Source organism: Lepidochelys kempii, chromosome 6 (genome assembly GCF_965140265.1).
Source record: "Lepidochelys kempii isolate rLepKem1 chromosome 6, rLepKem1.hap2, whole genome shotgun sequence".
Taxonomy (NCBI): domain Eukaryota; kingdom Metazoa; phylum Chordata; order Testudines; family Cheloniidae; genus Lepidochelys; species Lepidochelys kempii.
In genome coordinates, this window is record NC_133261.1 from 106,163,681 (window position 1) to 106,181,325 (window position 17,645).

Here is a 17,645-nt window from a genome sequence, read left to right on the forward strand (position 1 = left end):
TGCTGCTTTTTACACCTGTTAAGCAATGGGTTTGCCCAAGAGAAACAGAGGTTATAACTTGACATTCAGCATCTTTACTTGTGATGATTTCAAAAGAAAAGAGCCCAGCTTGACTTTACAGATCCCTGGTTACGCTCACAGGCTGGCAGTTATAAAACGCATCATTTTGACTCAACAGAGCAAGAAACAAATCTGGAACCCCACGTTGCCATTTTTATCAAAATTGTGTATGTGCTATAAAATGGTATTTGGGTATTAATGACTCTTGCACCAATGACTTAAACACGAAAAAAAAATCTTATTATTGAATTAATCTGTATCTCTGGTAACCAAAGCGTACTCATTGCTGCTATAGACTTTTCGGTATTTGTTGATCTGAAACTTGCTTGTTCATTTTGTCAGGAAAGAAAACACAACCAATAGCGATCTAGACACTCCTGCTTTTGCATATCAAATATAATATTTATTTGTGTCATTGACTGTCCTACAGTACAATACTGGCAAAGGAAATGTAAGTACACAATTATTCTTAGGAAGAAATTTTTTCATGAGAGCTGTATAGTTTTTGATGATTAATCAGAGCAATGGTTTTAACCTGAAATGAAAACATCTCTTGAGATAAAGAAACTAGAGCAAAAATGTTTATGCTGACAGCTTTGGGAAGTGACTTGGATCACAACTAATAACAATACAAATCATCACTATGCCCATTCCCCTCCTTCCAAGTCTATAACATTTATTAACGAAGAGATCTGATTTACATGGGAACACTTACAAAAATATGTCAGTTTCAAGGGAAATGCAGTTAACTTTGGTACATGGTATATAAGGGAAAGGTTTTATTCTCCAGTGATTAAAACCAGAAAACTGGTGGCCAGAACTTTGGGGGCCAGATCCTCAACTGATATAAACTGTCAGTCAATGGAGCTCTGGTATTTATGCCATCTGAGGATTGGGCCCTGGGAGTCTACTTCCAGCTCTGTCACTGATTCTTGGTACAACCTTGGGCAAGTCATTTAACCTCTCTTGCCTCATTTTAGCCATCTGTAACACAAGTATAAAAATATATATGTCCTGGAGGTATTAGGGGAATTTTATTAACTAGCAATTGTAATACACTTAAGATTCTTAGACCATGAGAGGTATATAAGAATTATTACTCTGCAAAGTGAAAGATTTAGCTGCAATATATAGCGATGGATGACAGACAAATAATGTAGCTAGATTATCATTTTCTTATTAAACGTACACATGGCAAAGTAAATTCCACAAGTGCACAGACCAGCCATAAACATTAATGCAAAGATATTGAATTCAAAGGATTTACAACAGATGGAGCTATATATTTCACTTTGATCAACTTTCACATTGCGTTTAAAGGTAGCATGTATATCGAGGCAGGGAAAAATAATCGGTGGATAATAGCACTACCCACTCACGGATTGCATATAGTCACTAGGAAGGCATTTTAGAAATGATTGTAATAAGCTCTCTTGAAGATTATCTTTGCAAGTTAATACCCGTAGCAATGCTACAGGAAGAAAGGTTTGATAATCTGTAAATTACCTACATACATGTTAATAATATCTAAGGACAGAGGCGTTGGTCAAGTCTGAGACTGTTGCAAATGTACAAGCAATTACATGTGGCATTACTTTCAGCTCCTAGTAGTCCAAGTCCACCCACTCATACATTCACAGTGCTCAAATCCTGCACTTCATACTCGCATGACTCCTAAGGCCTGTAGAACTTTGGACCTACATTTTTGGGCCTCAATTCCACAGTTAGATTCACCTGATGTCAGGACCCTGCCAAGTCTGCTAAGTACTTAGGCAGTATCCTTATCCACTGCACCACAACAGTGTACTGAAATGCTACCTCAACCTTAGTGCTAAAGGCCTACAGACCCACAGCAGCCATACCGCAGGCCCCTCATTGGATGGACTGGCAGCACGCTCATTAGGTACCAGGACTATTTAAAGACCCCAACAGGAAGAGGATGGAAGCTATCTGAGCAACAGACCATTGCCTGCTGGTTGCTGCCTAGATCGCCTTGCCTGACTCTGCCTTGCCAAACCTCACCTCCCCAGCCAGCTGATCTAGCCCCTTGGATTGGATCTTCTGGGTACAGACTCTTGTGAGAATGCCAACCATTGCCCCAGACTGCCTCTGATACCGATTGACCTACTGGCAACCTGACCACCCCCACACACTTGACTGGTGCTTTGGACTGACCCTAGTCCACCTTGGCCACCAGGCATTACACCTGAACAGTCCTAAATGCAGGATCAGGGCCACATACTGCAATAAATGTTGCAATTTTTTTTTTTGTTCCTAACTCTATCCTTATCTACTGTACTATTAAAAACCACAGGCTGAGTTCCATTGCTGCCAGCATTATATCATATCTAGGGACCAGATCCTGCACTGTTGAAGTCAGTGGAAGTTTTGCACTTACACCACTGGAAGCAGGATTGGGCCAGTATTAGTGACAGATCCCTAGAGATACTTACTACCTGCAGGATTTAGGTGGAAAAGGATGGTCCAATGGTTAAGTACTTCCCTACCTCAGTGGGGTATTGTGGAGGATAACTACATTAAAGAGTGTGAGTTGTGCAGATTCTGCTGTAAGGGGGGCCATTTAAAAGTACCCAAGATAGATAGCCCATTAAACTTTCTGCTCTGATTCCATCTATCACACATTTATTGAAAGATAACCCACAGTTCTCTCTTCCCTATCACCTTCCTTTGTTTATGTGCATGTCTAAGTTTGTCCATTTTAGATTGTAAACTCTTGGGGACAGAGATCCAGGCCCTGGTTCTCTGTGTTTCATTGTGCTTCTGCTACTTCCCCATCGCTGATGTTCTGCAAGAGAAGTGACTGGGGAACACTGTAAAATGGATCCATGCATCAGCTATTCACCTGTTGAGCCACCAGTTCAAATGCTTAAAATCATAAGTGAAAAGGAGCTCGATAAATCTTATTGTAAAACTGACATTTATCCACCTCTGAAAATGCATGATTCAGCAAAATTATTTCTGGAAGCTTACATAAGGCTTGTTGCCCCAATATACCTGATTCTACATGCTGGTAAACCTTCACCTTCCTAAACTCAACATCTACTCCTTTTTAAAAGTGACTGGGAGAGAAAAGTAGGCTCCTGTTTTCTAACAATCACTGTCTGTATGTTTTCGGCTTGTCAAACTGTCTCTTAAGATTTCTTTATAACAAGCAAATACAGTCTCTTAGCATGAAAATAACATTATTCGAAACAGAATGGTTTCTCCTGAAAAAGTAAATGTAGCACAGAAATTTCTCAGCATGGGAAAATATGCAGACAACAGATACGTACAGAAATTTTGTCAGTTTATTTCAAAATTGGAGGTTTTATAAAATAAAATTTTAAACTATTCACTCTTGCATCCTAGTCTGATTACAGAGCAAATTTCCAAAAGTAATCTCTTTTTGCTATTTGTAGCAACTATACACAAAACATTTTAATTTCTCTTAATTTTTCCTTCACAAAAATCAGCTTTGAACGATAATTGCAAACATTCAGGGTGGAGCACTGACCAAGAAAATATTCAGAAGTATTTATATATAAACTTCATTGTCTTTTAAATACATATGTCCTTTTTAATACCATTTATAGTTTCAAATTCTCCTCGCTATTCAATAAAATGCAAGTGTGTGTGTGTCTATAAAACAAACAGGGCCAAGTTGTGCACTCAGTTATCTCCCTGGAACAAGTCAATGGGGAGACGGGTCTAGCAATCAGATCAGTGGAGTTGCATTAATGTAACCAAATTAAAGAATTTGACACAGTGATGCTGCATAAGCTTTGTTATTAGGGGATATAGTTAAGACTTCTCCACAAATACAAACTGGATAATTTATTTATGAGGATCTCCAGCAAAGTATGATCAGGGCCATATATTTGAACAACTTACACAGAGTTGGTTTGATGGTGAGGCAGCAAACACATTTAAATAACCAGCATCCTTGACAATTAGCCAAAGAAAGGGAGCTAATTAAAAATAAATGTACATTCATTTAAGTTTGCTGATGCATGTTTACTTCTGGCACAAAAGTCCCTCTAACTCCTTCAGCAACCTAGCACTTTACATATTAAAATTTAAACTGGAAAACAGTAACAAAGGTAAGTTAAGTAAGTTCATCCTCATTTTACAGGTAAGAGTAAGATAGCTGAAAGTGTTGGCATATCTGAAGCACCAGTTAAGTTATGGCCCGTCAATTATAATGAGATCACAAAAGAAAGAAGATGGTCTGATTCTTATAATTAAAAACAGAAGGGTTTGACTAAACAAAAATACATTATTCCATGTTCAAAAAAAAAAAAAAAAGTGAAGAGACTGGATCACTGATTTCTAAGGATGGATTTAGTCATCGGGATGAGATTCTCCACCCGTCATCGTTTTGAGGGCACCTAACCAGACATCATTATTATTTATTTGTTACCATAGCACCAAGGAGTCCCAGTCATGGACTAGAACCTCATTGGGCTAGGCCCTGTACAAACACAAAACAATGAGTTGGGCCCCTCCCCAAAGAATTTACAAGAAGTCCCACTAAAACTAATGAGGCTACTTGTGGAGTAAGGTACCACAGAACATGAGCAAGGTTATCAGAATCTGGTCCTTGTTCAATGGGCATGTTTTTGTATTCTCGTGAGGTGAAATTGTTTCCCATTCCCCGGCAGTAAAACCACAAATCAGGCTCTTAGTGCCATTTTATTTCCTTCTCATATAGAAGTTAAAAATATAGTAACCACCACTTAAAGGGTGATTTCATATCCCTTAAGCAGAGATAGCTATTGCTAACGTAAGCCTAATGTTTCCTTCAGAGTGTGAAAATAAAGTGTAATTCTCATTTTCTTTTACCAGCAATAACCATTGGCTGGAAAGGGGACAGCAGAAATTCTACAGAAGAAGAAGGACGCTTTTTCTGACAAAGAGTTCAGAGTGAAAGAACAATGCTTTGATGGTCACTCAAGAAATGAACATGGCTTTAGCTCTTGAGAGTAAAGGGATCATCCAAGGTTCCTAAAAATAAGAAGCATGATTCCATTTCCCTCCCATGCCTTATTGTTGGGTTCTGTTTAAAATATGTGGGAAAGTATCATCAGAATGCCTAATTCATTTATATCAAATTAATACCTAAAGATCCACCCCTTCACTATACAGCTTTGGCAGTTTTGCGCTGTTAAAAAAAAAGAAAACAAAACAAAACAAAATTGCAACTCGTATTCTTATTGAAGAGAGGATTATAACAATTAAAAATTAGATGTCATTGAAGTAGCATTATCACTGACACACAGTATTGCTTCTTGAAAAAAAATCGTTTTTACTGCAGTGTTAAGGTGGCAAAGTAAATAAATAAGGACATTAGGAAATGGAAAATGTAAGGTTCCTACAGCAATGCTAACCTGTCCCACCTTCACTCCTGCATTTTGTGGGCTTTCAGATACCCACATAAACTGTGCAATCTTAATATTGCATTTGCACATTTTTGCATTTAATTTCCCTGTTTTTCTTCTCTTGTGGCTGGGGGGCGGAGGGGAGAGAAGAGGTAAAAAGTCTCCATTAACTTGCTTGAAAGACTAAGGTTCTGATCCTGCAACTCTTATTCATGCAAACAAATCATCTTGTTCACACCGGGAGACTCACTGAACTGAGTGAGACTATTAAGTGAATAAGGACCTCAGTGAACTGGCTCTTAAAGTGGCAGGTGCTCTTATTCTGCATTATGGTATATGTACTTAAAATTGATTTAAAGCCACCATAAAGTTCTGATCTTGCAAGCTGCTGAATGCCAACATGTCCTATTGACTTCAATGGAAGTTGAGGACACTTAGATCTCATAGGACACACTCAGTGCCTTGGCAGGATTTAGCCCTAAATCCTTAAAGCTGTCACAGATTAATCGACTATTAGATTACATTGCTAAGTGCTCACTTATAAAAGACCCCCATTTCTTTAAGGTCCTGGTCCTGCAATTGGATCAGTGGAGGTGAACTCCTGCACCTGCGTGAAGTCCCACTGAAATCAATGGGGCACTGTACATCTGTATAAAATCAGAATAAATTCATTGACATCAATAGAGTTATTCCGGATTTACATTTCTTTAGATGAGAGCAGTGTTTTGAGCAATGCATGGAAAATTTCAGCCCCAAAAATGATTATTTTAAAAAGCTAAGGATGCAGTGAAGAAAAGTGGGTCATCACTTAGCCTATTTTGCAACCTTAACAACAAGTTTTACCACAAAACAAAAACTGTAAAGCATCTGTTTTAAAGATTGTATTGTATACAGTTTTATATGCTCATTCACCATATTTTTCAAGACTACTATTCATTGACTCACCTGACTCATATTTGCAGTTATTTTGTCATGTCTGTAAATTATGCATGAAATTGCATTACTTTTTTAATATTAATTTTCATGATTTACAATGATTAATAAGTATAACATTCATACAATTATACAGATACTCAAAATGTTTTTACAGCTTTCAAATATAGATAAAATAAATCACTGTGATACAAAATAATATTTCATCTTTAAAACAGTTTTTCTTAGCTGAACTTTTAAGCTTTCAATAAGATTCTGTAGACACTTCAATTACACTGTAGAAATTCCACTAAAATAAGTTTTAGAGCTCAATCCATCAAAAATATTGATGGTATTTAAAATGGGACTGTATTTTTTAAGGCTACACAAATGAAACTATTATGCATCACACCCATGTTGCTGACCCATTATTATCTATTTGGTGAGGGGTGAATTAATTTTCAGTTTGATAATGTGTATGCCTAATTTTGCAGCTGAAAATGGAGTAAGAATCTGCCAGATAATTTGTATGAAATTTCCTCCTTAAATATCAAAACCTTTTTTATATAGGCCCAGATTATTAAAGGTAATTAGGCATTGCTGCACTCAGCGTCACAATGCCTAATTGATTTAGAGCCTACATATCATTTTCAAAAAGGATTTAGGCATACATGAATCAAAATCTGAGGCCCCAATTCAGGAACACATCCCTGTTCAGGAAGGGCACTTAAGTAAGTACATGCCTAGGTTTAAGCGTATGCTTAAATGGTTCCCTGAATCAGGGCTTAGTTAAGTGCCTAAATATGGATTTGTGTGTCTAACTTTAGACACTCAGATTGATAACTTTGGCATCAGTGACTAGATCAATGTTACACACCTAGGAACAGAATTGAAGAATCCTAGTCCTCTGCTTTAATCACCCACTTTTAATCTCTCCTCATTTCTGCCAACCTACATTCTTACTGTTGCTGACATTGCCCACCAGGTATTAAAACATCATATACCCCTGGCTAGTCCTGCATTCTTCAGGCAAAACTCTCATGAACTTAAATGGGAGTTTTTCCAAAGTAAAGACTTCAAGATCAGCCTCCCAGGTTGCAACATACCAATAGAGTACACAACATCTAATTACAGGTAAAATGCCTTGGTACATTTTAAGTATGCTGCATGTGGAATGATCGGTCAGATAAGGAGTTCCTTAAGGAGTTCATCAGAGGTTAATCACACCAGTAAGAATCACCTTTTGTTCTTTACTCTTGGTCCCCTTATTTAACAGCTGAATAATTTTGTAGCAGTGAAAACAGCTCAATAAATCCTGGGTCCATCTAGAACTGTACACATCCTATTAACACAAAGGGACATAACCCAAGCCCCACCTCTGTTCATGGGATAGCTTTGATAGCATTGTTTAATCTGAATGATCTGTTATTAACTGTATGATGTTTAAGACAACAGCTGCAGACTATATGAGGTTTAATCTGCATGATCTGTTGCTTGAGTAGATATCAATCAGTAGGGTGGAATGGAAAATAATATAGCTGTCCTTGTGGCCATGTATTTCCTGGCAAGGATGAAAGCTTATGTCCAAATAAATGTTAGTCTCTAAGGTGCCACAAGAACTCCTTGTTGTTTTTGCTTATACCGACTAACACGGCTACCACTACGAAAACAGACACTACTGGCATTAAGCTGTGTTATATAGTTTCTGAGTTATCATAATGATCTTTATGGATGACATTGTTTATTTCCTTGAGACATCCAATGAGCTCCTCAAGGTGAGATGAGGTTTTTGGGGAGGGATGTTTGGTTTCTTTGTTATAACAATGCCAGCTTTCTGAATATTTGGGAAACAGGAGATTATATCCAAGTTCCAAGCGATTTCTCTTGACGCTCAAGAGTCTTGGAAGAACCAGAAAGAGCATGATAAAATAACCTATTCAAGAATTTGTCATGAAGAGAAGGAGTCTCCCTGTAGCATTAACCAAATGTTACAGAGAAGTGAAGTCTTTTGCCCTAAATTACTGTATAGTGTTACTGTGTGTGTTAAACAGCTGCTATACTCTACCTCAGAGTTGACTGCACTTCAGAAGTGGGTGCAGTGATTCTCATTGTGCAAAGGGATCCTCTGGGAGAAAATGTACTAGTTCAACACAAGATATTTATCTAAATATGAAGATTCCAGAATTGTAATTGTGTGGGTCACTGAAACCTAAAATGTTTGAGTCAGTGCGAAGTGATGGAAACATATGCAAGCATGGCTATGAGTTTTTCTTCTTCAGACTATCACCAGGTTCAACCATCACTGGAATTCGTGGCCTCTTACTGTCTATTTTTTAAGTATTCAGCCATTTTGACTTCACAAATTACATCTGTTCAGCATACAACTATAGTAAGGCATGTACCTATGCCATGCCCAGAGTCCTAGTCCATTGTGATATCAGAGGTGACTCAACCAATCACTGCCCTTACACTACTGCTAACTTGCATCCAACAATTTGATTGGTTGTATAGGGAGACTGCACAGATGATGGATTACTTGGCCCAGCTGCCATACCCGTGCAACAGCACAGGCTTTTGGCCACCAGTTATTAAATAACCCATCAGACTTCAGGGATAGCTGCATGAAGTAAATGTCACAATACAAAAATCAGTTATTGTCCAATTGTTCAATCAACAAAAAGCGTACTCAGCTCACTGTCTGGTTTGTGGTACTTTTTTTTTCTTTTTTAACAAAGGCAGTGAGACTTTATCCATGATCCCCAGAGTTCCTCCAGAGAAGTGCCAGTTATGCGGGGACTTTTCTCAATTCTGTCATCTCTCTTCTAGAAATAGGCCTGAACCAAAAACTTTGGACCTACTTCCCCTCAAACTTTGGGTGAAGTCCAGATCTGAATCTGCTTCTCAAATTTATGGCTTGGACCCATCTCTACTCTCGTCTGATGTTGGCAAAGGACTAGAAGATCCTTATAATAGACAGACGGGAAGAGCCCAAGGGTGAAATCCTGGCTTCAGTGATATCAGTGGCAATATTCTTATTGACTTAAATGGGCCAGGATTTCACCCCAAGTGTTTAAACTATCATCCTATGCAGCATTATCCTCTAATCCCAATTGCACCTCCAAGATGAGGTGTTACTGAAAGAGGTAACAACAAGCTAATATCAAGAACCTATACAATAGTTTAGTGCAATATGCAACTAAGGAAATACTCAGCAGACAGCAAGCCTTTAACAACTTCAAAGCATATGCAAATGAAGTGCTTAACATTCAAGTACATATATATGCCCTGTCCCCAAAGAGCTTTTATTTAAGATGAGCACTAAAAATAGCATACTGAAAGGGAATCTTAAACATACAGCCTCTAATTATAAATACCTTTTATTCTAACAAAGTTGACTGCATGCCCATGAAACACCTTTTTTTTTTTTATGAGGCACTCTGTGGTCTGATGTATGGATGTTCAGACTGAACCAGCAGCATTACACGTCCTCATCAGGGCATCGTGAAGTCAAAATGTGCCTGTGGTGGCAGATGACTACACCAGAAATACCATGGGTAGAAGTTATTGCTACTGCCAAGTAGGCGACCCCAAGCTTATACCTGATTCCCATTCTGGCTAAAAAGCTCAGTATAAGCTATAAAGGAATCACTGATGTCTTCACACGTTTACTGTCCCATTTCTATGCTGTTTTTGATCAAAAGAATAAGACCAAATGCAAGCCAGGATTTTTGCTTTTTGTCTGGCGATAGGAGTCCCTTCATATGTACTCGAGATTTTCAGAGAGAAGAAATATAGACTGCTGACATTTTTCTGGATCTATTTCTCGAGTAGTCATTTCCCCCATTGATCTCAGTGCTTATAATCCTCATGAGTTGCACTTTCACCTCAGAAGGTGACAAGCTGGGTTTTTTTTTTATTATTTTTGGTGTCTTCACAGGCAGGGTCTTCACATGATCTGATAAGTGCAATTCATTGATGCAGCTGATCCAGAGGCTGAATGTAAAGGACAAGGAAGTAGATAAATCAGCAGAAGAGGCAAGAGATCCAAACTGATGTTTTCCTTCTGCTTTGGAGTGAATGATGAATCCTTTATTTTAGAGAGATGCTCCTTGAAAGATATTTTAGAGGGTGGCCTCTTTGTCCGTAGTGTATAAAAAGAAGAAATGTCAATAATCAAATATCCTCTATCAAAGTCTCTCCTTTCCTCCCTTTAAATCTCTTCTGGTAAGCAGCTACCTTGATCGTTCTTTTTTCACAGCCAATTTGCTAATATAGAGGGTACAATATCAAAAGATGAGAAGACAGCAATAAATCTGAATTCAAAAGAAAACTTGCAGAAAAGACAAACTTCATAATCATCACTTCATCTGTACCAAGGCTCAGAATAATGTTTCCTTGTACTTCGTTAATGGAAATGTATTAGCTCTCCTTCACCTTCATTCCAGACTTGGGGCAAGTTTTTCTGTTGTATATAGAATCTTATTCCTTGCTCATCACCACAGATTCTGAGTGCCTTCCAGTAATGCATGACTATACACCTATCATGTACTGTTTGTTCTCTCATATTATTCCCAGGAGAAGTGTGTGCAACAGAGTATCTTGTTTTGGTAGCATTTTAGGTTTTTAATAAATATAGCAAGATTTATATTTGCAATTCCTCTACCCAGACACAGTAACAATATGGGCCAAATTCTGATCTCAGTTACGCTGGTGTAATTCTGATGCAATTTCACTGAAGTCAATGAAGTTATAGGTGCAACTGAGATCAGCATCTGCTCCCATGTGTTTGAAAAGTCCTTTCAATTGAAAACAAAACACATGATGGAAGAATAATTGATGGAGGAAGGTTAAGCTTCTTCTACCAAAGTATTTCCACTGGAAATACAGAAAAGATCTTATTTCAAGCCCTGCCCATGTGGATGACCAAGCTTTGACACGAAGTCACACATTACCCTTCTTTCACAGCTACATGGCCCTAGGTAAATAAGTGTAGCCAGAGGAACAATTTTTGAAGAACCATTTTTGAAGAGTGGAGCTCTAAATCATCTGTGTCTCTAATAATAATTATCCATTTTATTTAGCATTTTATAAAGCAAGGCACAAATGTACAAAATTTTCATATATATCTATATCTATATATATATCTACACAATGTCACAATATAAAATGTGCTACAACGTTATAAATAGCACAATAGTAAGTTAAGACTAATCTTTGTATCAGCTTTAAAATCAGGCCCTATATTTGTCTGTGCTTCACCTGAAGGAACCGATTTATATGCATACACATGAAAAAATCAAGCCACTGTCTTTTATTATTCCCACACTCACAGAGATCAAAGTTTGTTGCTAACAAGATGCGGAAGGAGCAACAGGCAGTAGACCAGCACCCAGAGGAAAACAATGAAGTAAAATAACTCGGGTTGCTCTACACATGGAGGTTCAGAAGGTGGAATAGCATTCTCTGGAGCCTCTAAGTCTTTTTTCTTCCTACAAAAATAGAAGAGAGAGAGGTTGGGTTGGGGGAGGAAAACAACTGTAAATGTGCAGTAGATTGACTGCAGTTGTTGATGGAAAGATGGGCAGAACTGTAAGGCAGTAGTTCAATTAATCTTACAGTCCAGCCAGCTAAAGAGTGAATCAGAACTGTGAGGCACACAAGGGGGTTGTGCAGTATCACTTCTTAGGAGCCAATGCACACTACTGTTTTAAGCCTCTGACAACTTCGGGCTGATTCTCAGGTAGCATCAATCAGTGCAACTCCCACTGAAGTCACTGGAGTTATGCCAATTTATGTCAGTTGAGGTTCCACCCCTAATTGTAAACACCTATGAATATTGGGCAATGTTCAAATACGGATTTTTAATTGAAACAAAGCTAAGATTTTCAGAAATTGTGAATGACATTGGGTGTCCAACTTGAGACATCTTAAAGGGACTTCATTTTCACAGGGTAGAACCACAACTGATTTTGAAAATCAGATCCCGTTCCGGTTTCTGAAGAAGGGCACTCACAAATCACTAGTCACTTCTGAAAATGCCCTCTGAAAAGGGTCTCAAACACTTGAGTAATGAAGCCATTTATTTTGAAAGTTCTTGCCCACGTAGGTTTTGAAGAATTTAAATATACATTGATAACATACATTGGAAATCTTTTCTTGAGGGCGGGTGGATTCTCTGATGCTATTTGGTCAAAGTTCTCAAAAGTCTGAAATGAAATTTAAAGACTAACAAGAGAAACTCCAACACAGGAGCCAGCAAACAGAGCTGTAAACACGGGAGTTTGAGTGGGAGTTTGCAAGGAAGAATAAGAGAGGCAGACAGAGGAACAGACAGGCTACTGAAGGGTGTGTGGTGTTCTGGCACTCGTTGGGGGTTTGTTTTTGCTCTGGGTGGTGGTGGTTTGGTTTGGTCTGTGTTCCTTGGACTAACAGGACTTAGATGGGAAGGCTATGACAGATACAGAGGCAGCAGTGGTAGTGACCCAAGCAGTGGAAGACACAATGAAGATGACTAGATGTAGAAGCTGCGGCATATACATGATCCTGGAGGGGGTACCTGAAAAGAGTTTCGTCTGCATGAAGTGCTGCCTGGTAGAGCTGATGGAGGAAGAGATCAGAGGATTGGAGATGCAGGTGGAAACTCTGATTGAGTTTAGAAGGAGGTTCGAACAGATATTGGAGCAAAGACATGAGGAGGCTGAAGGGAAAAGCTCAGACTTGCAGATGGAAGCAGGACCAAAGAACTCTGAGGGGAGACTGCTGGGTGAGGAAAGTGGACAGTGGAAGCGTGTGACTAAGAGAAGCAGGCAGAGGAAAAGATGGGCTAGTGAAGGAGAAATAAAGCTCAGGAACAGGTTTGCAGAGTTGGAAAATGAATAAGGGGCACAGCAGGTGCTCACTGAAGGTGAGAGGGCAAGGAAGAAGAGAAGAGCAGATAGTCTTATAGGAAGAGGGGAAGAGTCAATGGAGAAAACACCACCAAATATGAGCCCGAGGAGGATACGGGATGGGTTGCAGAGGATTGCAAGGGAGAATAGAAATCGAGAGGACTTGCAGCCAGAGAGAACAGGGGATAGACCAGAGAATCGCAGCATCACCAGGAAAAGGCAGATCTACATGACTGGGGACTCCTTACTGAGAAGGACAGGCCTGTAACCAGAGCTGATCCAGAGAACAGAAGGGTGTGCTGTCTGCCGGGTGCTAAGATACAGGACGTGGACCTGAGGCTGAAGAGGATTCTAATGGGAGTAGGAAAGAATCCACTGATTGTCCTTCATGTGGGAACAAATGATACGGGTAGATTCTCGCTGGAACGTATCAAGGGAGACTATGCCCAGGCTGGGGAAGACTCTTAAGGAAATGGAGGCTCAAGTGATCTTCAGTGGGATTCTGCCTGTTTCTAGAGAAGGGCAACAAAGGTGTGACAAGATTATGATGACCAACAGATGGCTCAGGCAGTGGTGCTATAAGGAGGGCTTTGGGATGTATGGCCACTGGGAGGCATTCATGGACAGAGGACTGTTCTCTCGGGATGGACTTCACCTGAATAGGGAGGGAAATAGACTTCTAGGATGGAGACTGGCACAACTGATTAAGAGAGCATTAAACTAGAAATTTGGGGGAAATGGTTGGGAGATGTTCAGGTAATCTCCATGCTGGATTTTAACATTGAGAGGGAAGAAAATGAAGTAAGAAAGGATACAGCCGTGGGTAGGAGAATGGACGTAAGGAGGAAGGGTAGTGTAGTGTAGATACCAGTCTAATAGGTGATACTGGCCGTAGAATGTCTGTACCTAATTGGGTAAAGAATGTGAGTGAGGCCAAACAGCAAAAATGAAGATGTTTGTACATCAATGCGAGGAGCCTAAGTAACAAAATGGAGGAACTAGAGCTACTGGTGCAGGAAGTGAAACCAGATATTGTAGGGATAACAGAGACCTGGTGGAATAGTCGTCATGACTGGAGTACAGGTATTGAGGGGTCTGTGCTGTTTAGGAAAGACAGAAATAAAGGTAAAGGTGGTAGAGTAGCATTGTATATCAATGATGAGGTAGACTGTAAAGAAATAAGAAGTCATGAAATGGATAAGACAGAGTCTGTCTAGGCAAAAATCACATTGAAGAAGAAAGCTACTAGAGCCTCCCCTGGGATAGTGCTTGGGGTGTGCTATAGACCACCGGGATCTGATTTGGATATTGATAGAGACCTCTTTAATGTTTGTAATGAAGTAAATACTAATGGGAATTGTGTGATCATGGGAGACCTTAACTTCCCAGATATAGACTGGAGGACAAGTACTAGTAATAATAATAGGGCTCAGATTTCCCTAGATGCGATAGCTGATGGATTCCTTCGTCCAGTAGTTGTTGAACCAATGAGAGGAGATGCAATTTTAGATTTGGTTTTGGTGAGTAGTGAGGACCTCATAGAAAAAATGGTTGTAGGGGACAACCTTGGTTCAAGCGATCCTGAGCTAATTCAGTTCAAACTAAATGGAAGGATAAACAAAAAGAGATCTTCGACTAGGATTTTTGATTTCAAAAGGGCTAACTTTAAAAAATTAAGGAAATTAGTTGGGGAAGTGGATTGGACTAAAGAACTTGTGGATCTAAAGGCAGGAGGAGGCCTGGAATTACTTCAAGTCAAAGTTGCAGAAACTATCAGAAGCCTGCATCCCAAGAAAGGGGGAAAAATTCATAGGCAGGAGTTGTAGACCAACCTGGATGAGCAGGCATCTCAGAGAGGTGATTAAGAAAAAGCAGAAAGCCTACAAGGAGTGGAAGATGGGAGGGATCAGCAAGGAAAGCTACCTTATTGAGGTCAGAATATGTAGGAATAAAGTGAGAAAGGTCAAAAGCCATGTAGAGTTGGACCTTGCAAAAGGAATTAAAACCAATAGTAAAAGGTTCTATAGCCATATAAATAAGAAGAAAACAAAGAAAGAAGAAGTGGGACCACTAAACACTGAGGATGGAGTTGAGGTTAAGGCTAATCTATGCATGGCCCAATATCTAAACAAATACTTTACCTCAGTCTTTAATGAGGCTAATGAGGAGCTTAGGGATAATGGTAGGATGACAAATGGGAATGAGGATATGGAGGTAGATATTACCACATCCGAGGTAGAAGCCAAACTCAAATAGCTTAATGGGACTAAATCGGGGGGCCCAGATAATCTTCATCCAAGAATATTAAAGAAACTGGCACATGAAATTGCAAGCCCATTAGCAAGAATTTTTAATGAATCTGTAAACTCAGGGGTTGTACTGTATGACTGGAGAATTGCTAACATAGTTCCTATTTTTAAGAAAGGGAAAAAAAGTAATCCAGGTAACTTCCTCTGCAGCATGGGACTCGGGTCACTTGCTGGAGGATTTTCTGCACCTTGAAGGCTTTAAACCACGATTTGAGGACTTCAATAGCTCAGACATAGATTAGGGGTTTGTTACAGGAGTGGGTGGGTGTGATTCTGTGGCCTGCGATCATAATGGTCCCTTCTGACCTTAAAGTCTATGATTTGCAAACTGGGAGATTTCACTGGGTCCTGTAATTCAAAACACCACCACCACTTGCAACTTAGATGGAGCTTTTCATCTTCAAAGTGCCATAATTAAATCAGCAGAGACAGCAAACCATCCACATTTTACTAATGTGAACACAGCATCTTCTTCAGTGTGGTTCTTTTTAAATTTTAACTTTGAATAAATTTGCCAGTTTTTCAATGAAATATATCCCTATGTTCTCTTTTGTTTTTGAAGTAATTCTGCAGATTGGCTTTCATTCTTCTTACTGAAAATCTGACTGGATATCAAAGGCAGTAAGTTTCATGCTAGTTTTGCAAACAGTCATAATGTGGTATGTTGTTTACACCATTTTCAGAAGGTCTGGCGCTATCAATCATGTAAGTGAGAACTGGACACTTCTGTTTCCAATAGCATTTTTGCGTGTTTTCCGTAATTAACTCCTGTAACCACTAATTATGAGCCAAATTCTGGCTCCACTCAAGTCAATGCAAAACCCCCTTTGGCCTCAAGTAGAGGCCTTATCTACACTGTAGCTGCACTCCTGCAAAGTCGTCCCAGGACAGACAAGGCCATGCACTGGCTGTAACAGTCTCCTAGGGACCACTGGCCCAGGATCATTGGAGCACATCACATTTTAACTCTACCCTCTCCCATTCTTTCCTTGCCCTGGAATGTCCCCTCCACCAAATGTGGTATTCTGTTGGCTCATGGGGGAATCCTCAGCTGCCCAATTAACACAGCTCTAAGTCTCCCTTGCTATGTGTAAAGATCTAGCCAAGGCTGACAATCTGCTACCATATATCTATCCTGACCAAAGTTTGTACTTCAGACCTGTGAGGAGTTGTGTTGAATCCTATTCCCTGCCAGTGCCTATAATTTTCTAAAGTGTACATCAGTCTCAACCACTGCAGAATAGTTCTGAATCTCACTTTAGAACGCATGTACAAGATTCTAGAAGTCTTGGATGCATTGAAAAAGACACTACCCACCTGATAATTAACAGATTTGTGCTTTCATTCACATCTGTGTTCTTCTGTTTGTTTTCACTAATGTATTCCTAAAATTACATATTTATAAACAAAAATACAATGAAAAAAGTCAAATGGCTCTTAAACAAACATCAAAGACAGCGACAAAGACAGCAGCTGATTTTAAGTTATGTACAAAAATCTTTCTAAATTTTACTCCAACAAAATGAGATTTGGCTTCTAATACATTCCCGTTGCAAAATATTGGAAGCAACAATGCCTGTGATATCAACAATAGTGAAACACAAACAGTCACAGACATTGCTGTTTCCAATATTTTGTATTCACAGTGGGTGAAATCCTCTTTGCTTGCACACACTTTGAGTCGCTGAGTTTTATGGATGAAGTGTGTGCATTAAATCCTGGCTCCACTGAAATCAATGACAAAATTCCTATTGACTTCAGGAAGTTCTGGATTTCACCTTGTGTTTGGGAGAGCCACAGTCCCAGCCCAAAAACGTGAAATGCAGCTACAACACCACCTATTGCCTCTCTGTGCCACAGACATCAATCTAGGGCCCAGTGAGGTAATGAACATCTCTTGAGAGAACAAGACAAACCATGTCTACCACTGTGTTCTACTGTGCTATTAATTTCAGTGGCGTAGGACTGAGCCATCAGTCAAGTGGCATGATGCAACAAGCAATGCAGGTTTGAACCAATAAACCCAATCCTGTGAGGTACTTATGAAATGCTCAGCAATTTGCAGGATGGGTCATAAATGAGGTATTGGGAGGCTACTG

The 17,645-nt window shown here is 39.4% G+C and overlaps 1 protein-coding gene across 2 annotated transcripts in view; it reads right to left on the bottom strand.

The window, feature by feature from the left end:
- Nucleotides 1-3,387: 3,387 nt before the first annotated feature.
- The window catches only part of CLMN (calmin), a 100,933-nt gene continuing 86,675 nt past the window's right edge, over nucleotides 3,388-17,645 (bottom strand). The window contains exons 12-14 of one of the 2 annotated variants that reach the window (XM_073349564.1): nucleotides 16,864-16,931; nucleotides 11,681-11,839; nucleotides 3,388-10,616 (exon numbers count right to left, since the gene is read on the bottom strand). In XM_073349564.1, the coding sequence (XP_073205665.1) occupies nucleotides 11,686-11,839; nucleotides 16,864-16,931 (222 nt within the window). In that variant the 3' untranslated portion in view covers nucleotides 3,388-10,616; nucleotides 11,681-11,685. Of the gene's footprint in view, nucleotides 11,840-16,863; nucleotides 16,932-17,645 lie in introns of both variants that reach the window. The other variant, XM_073349562.1, reaches the window with a different exon arrangement.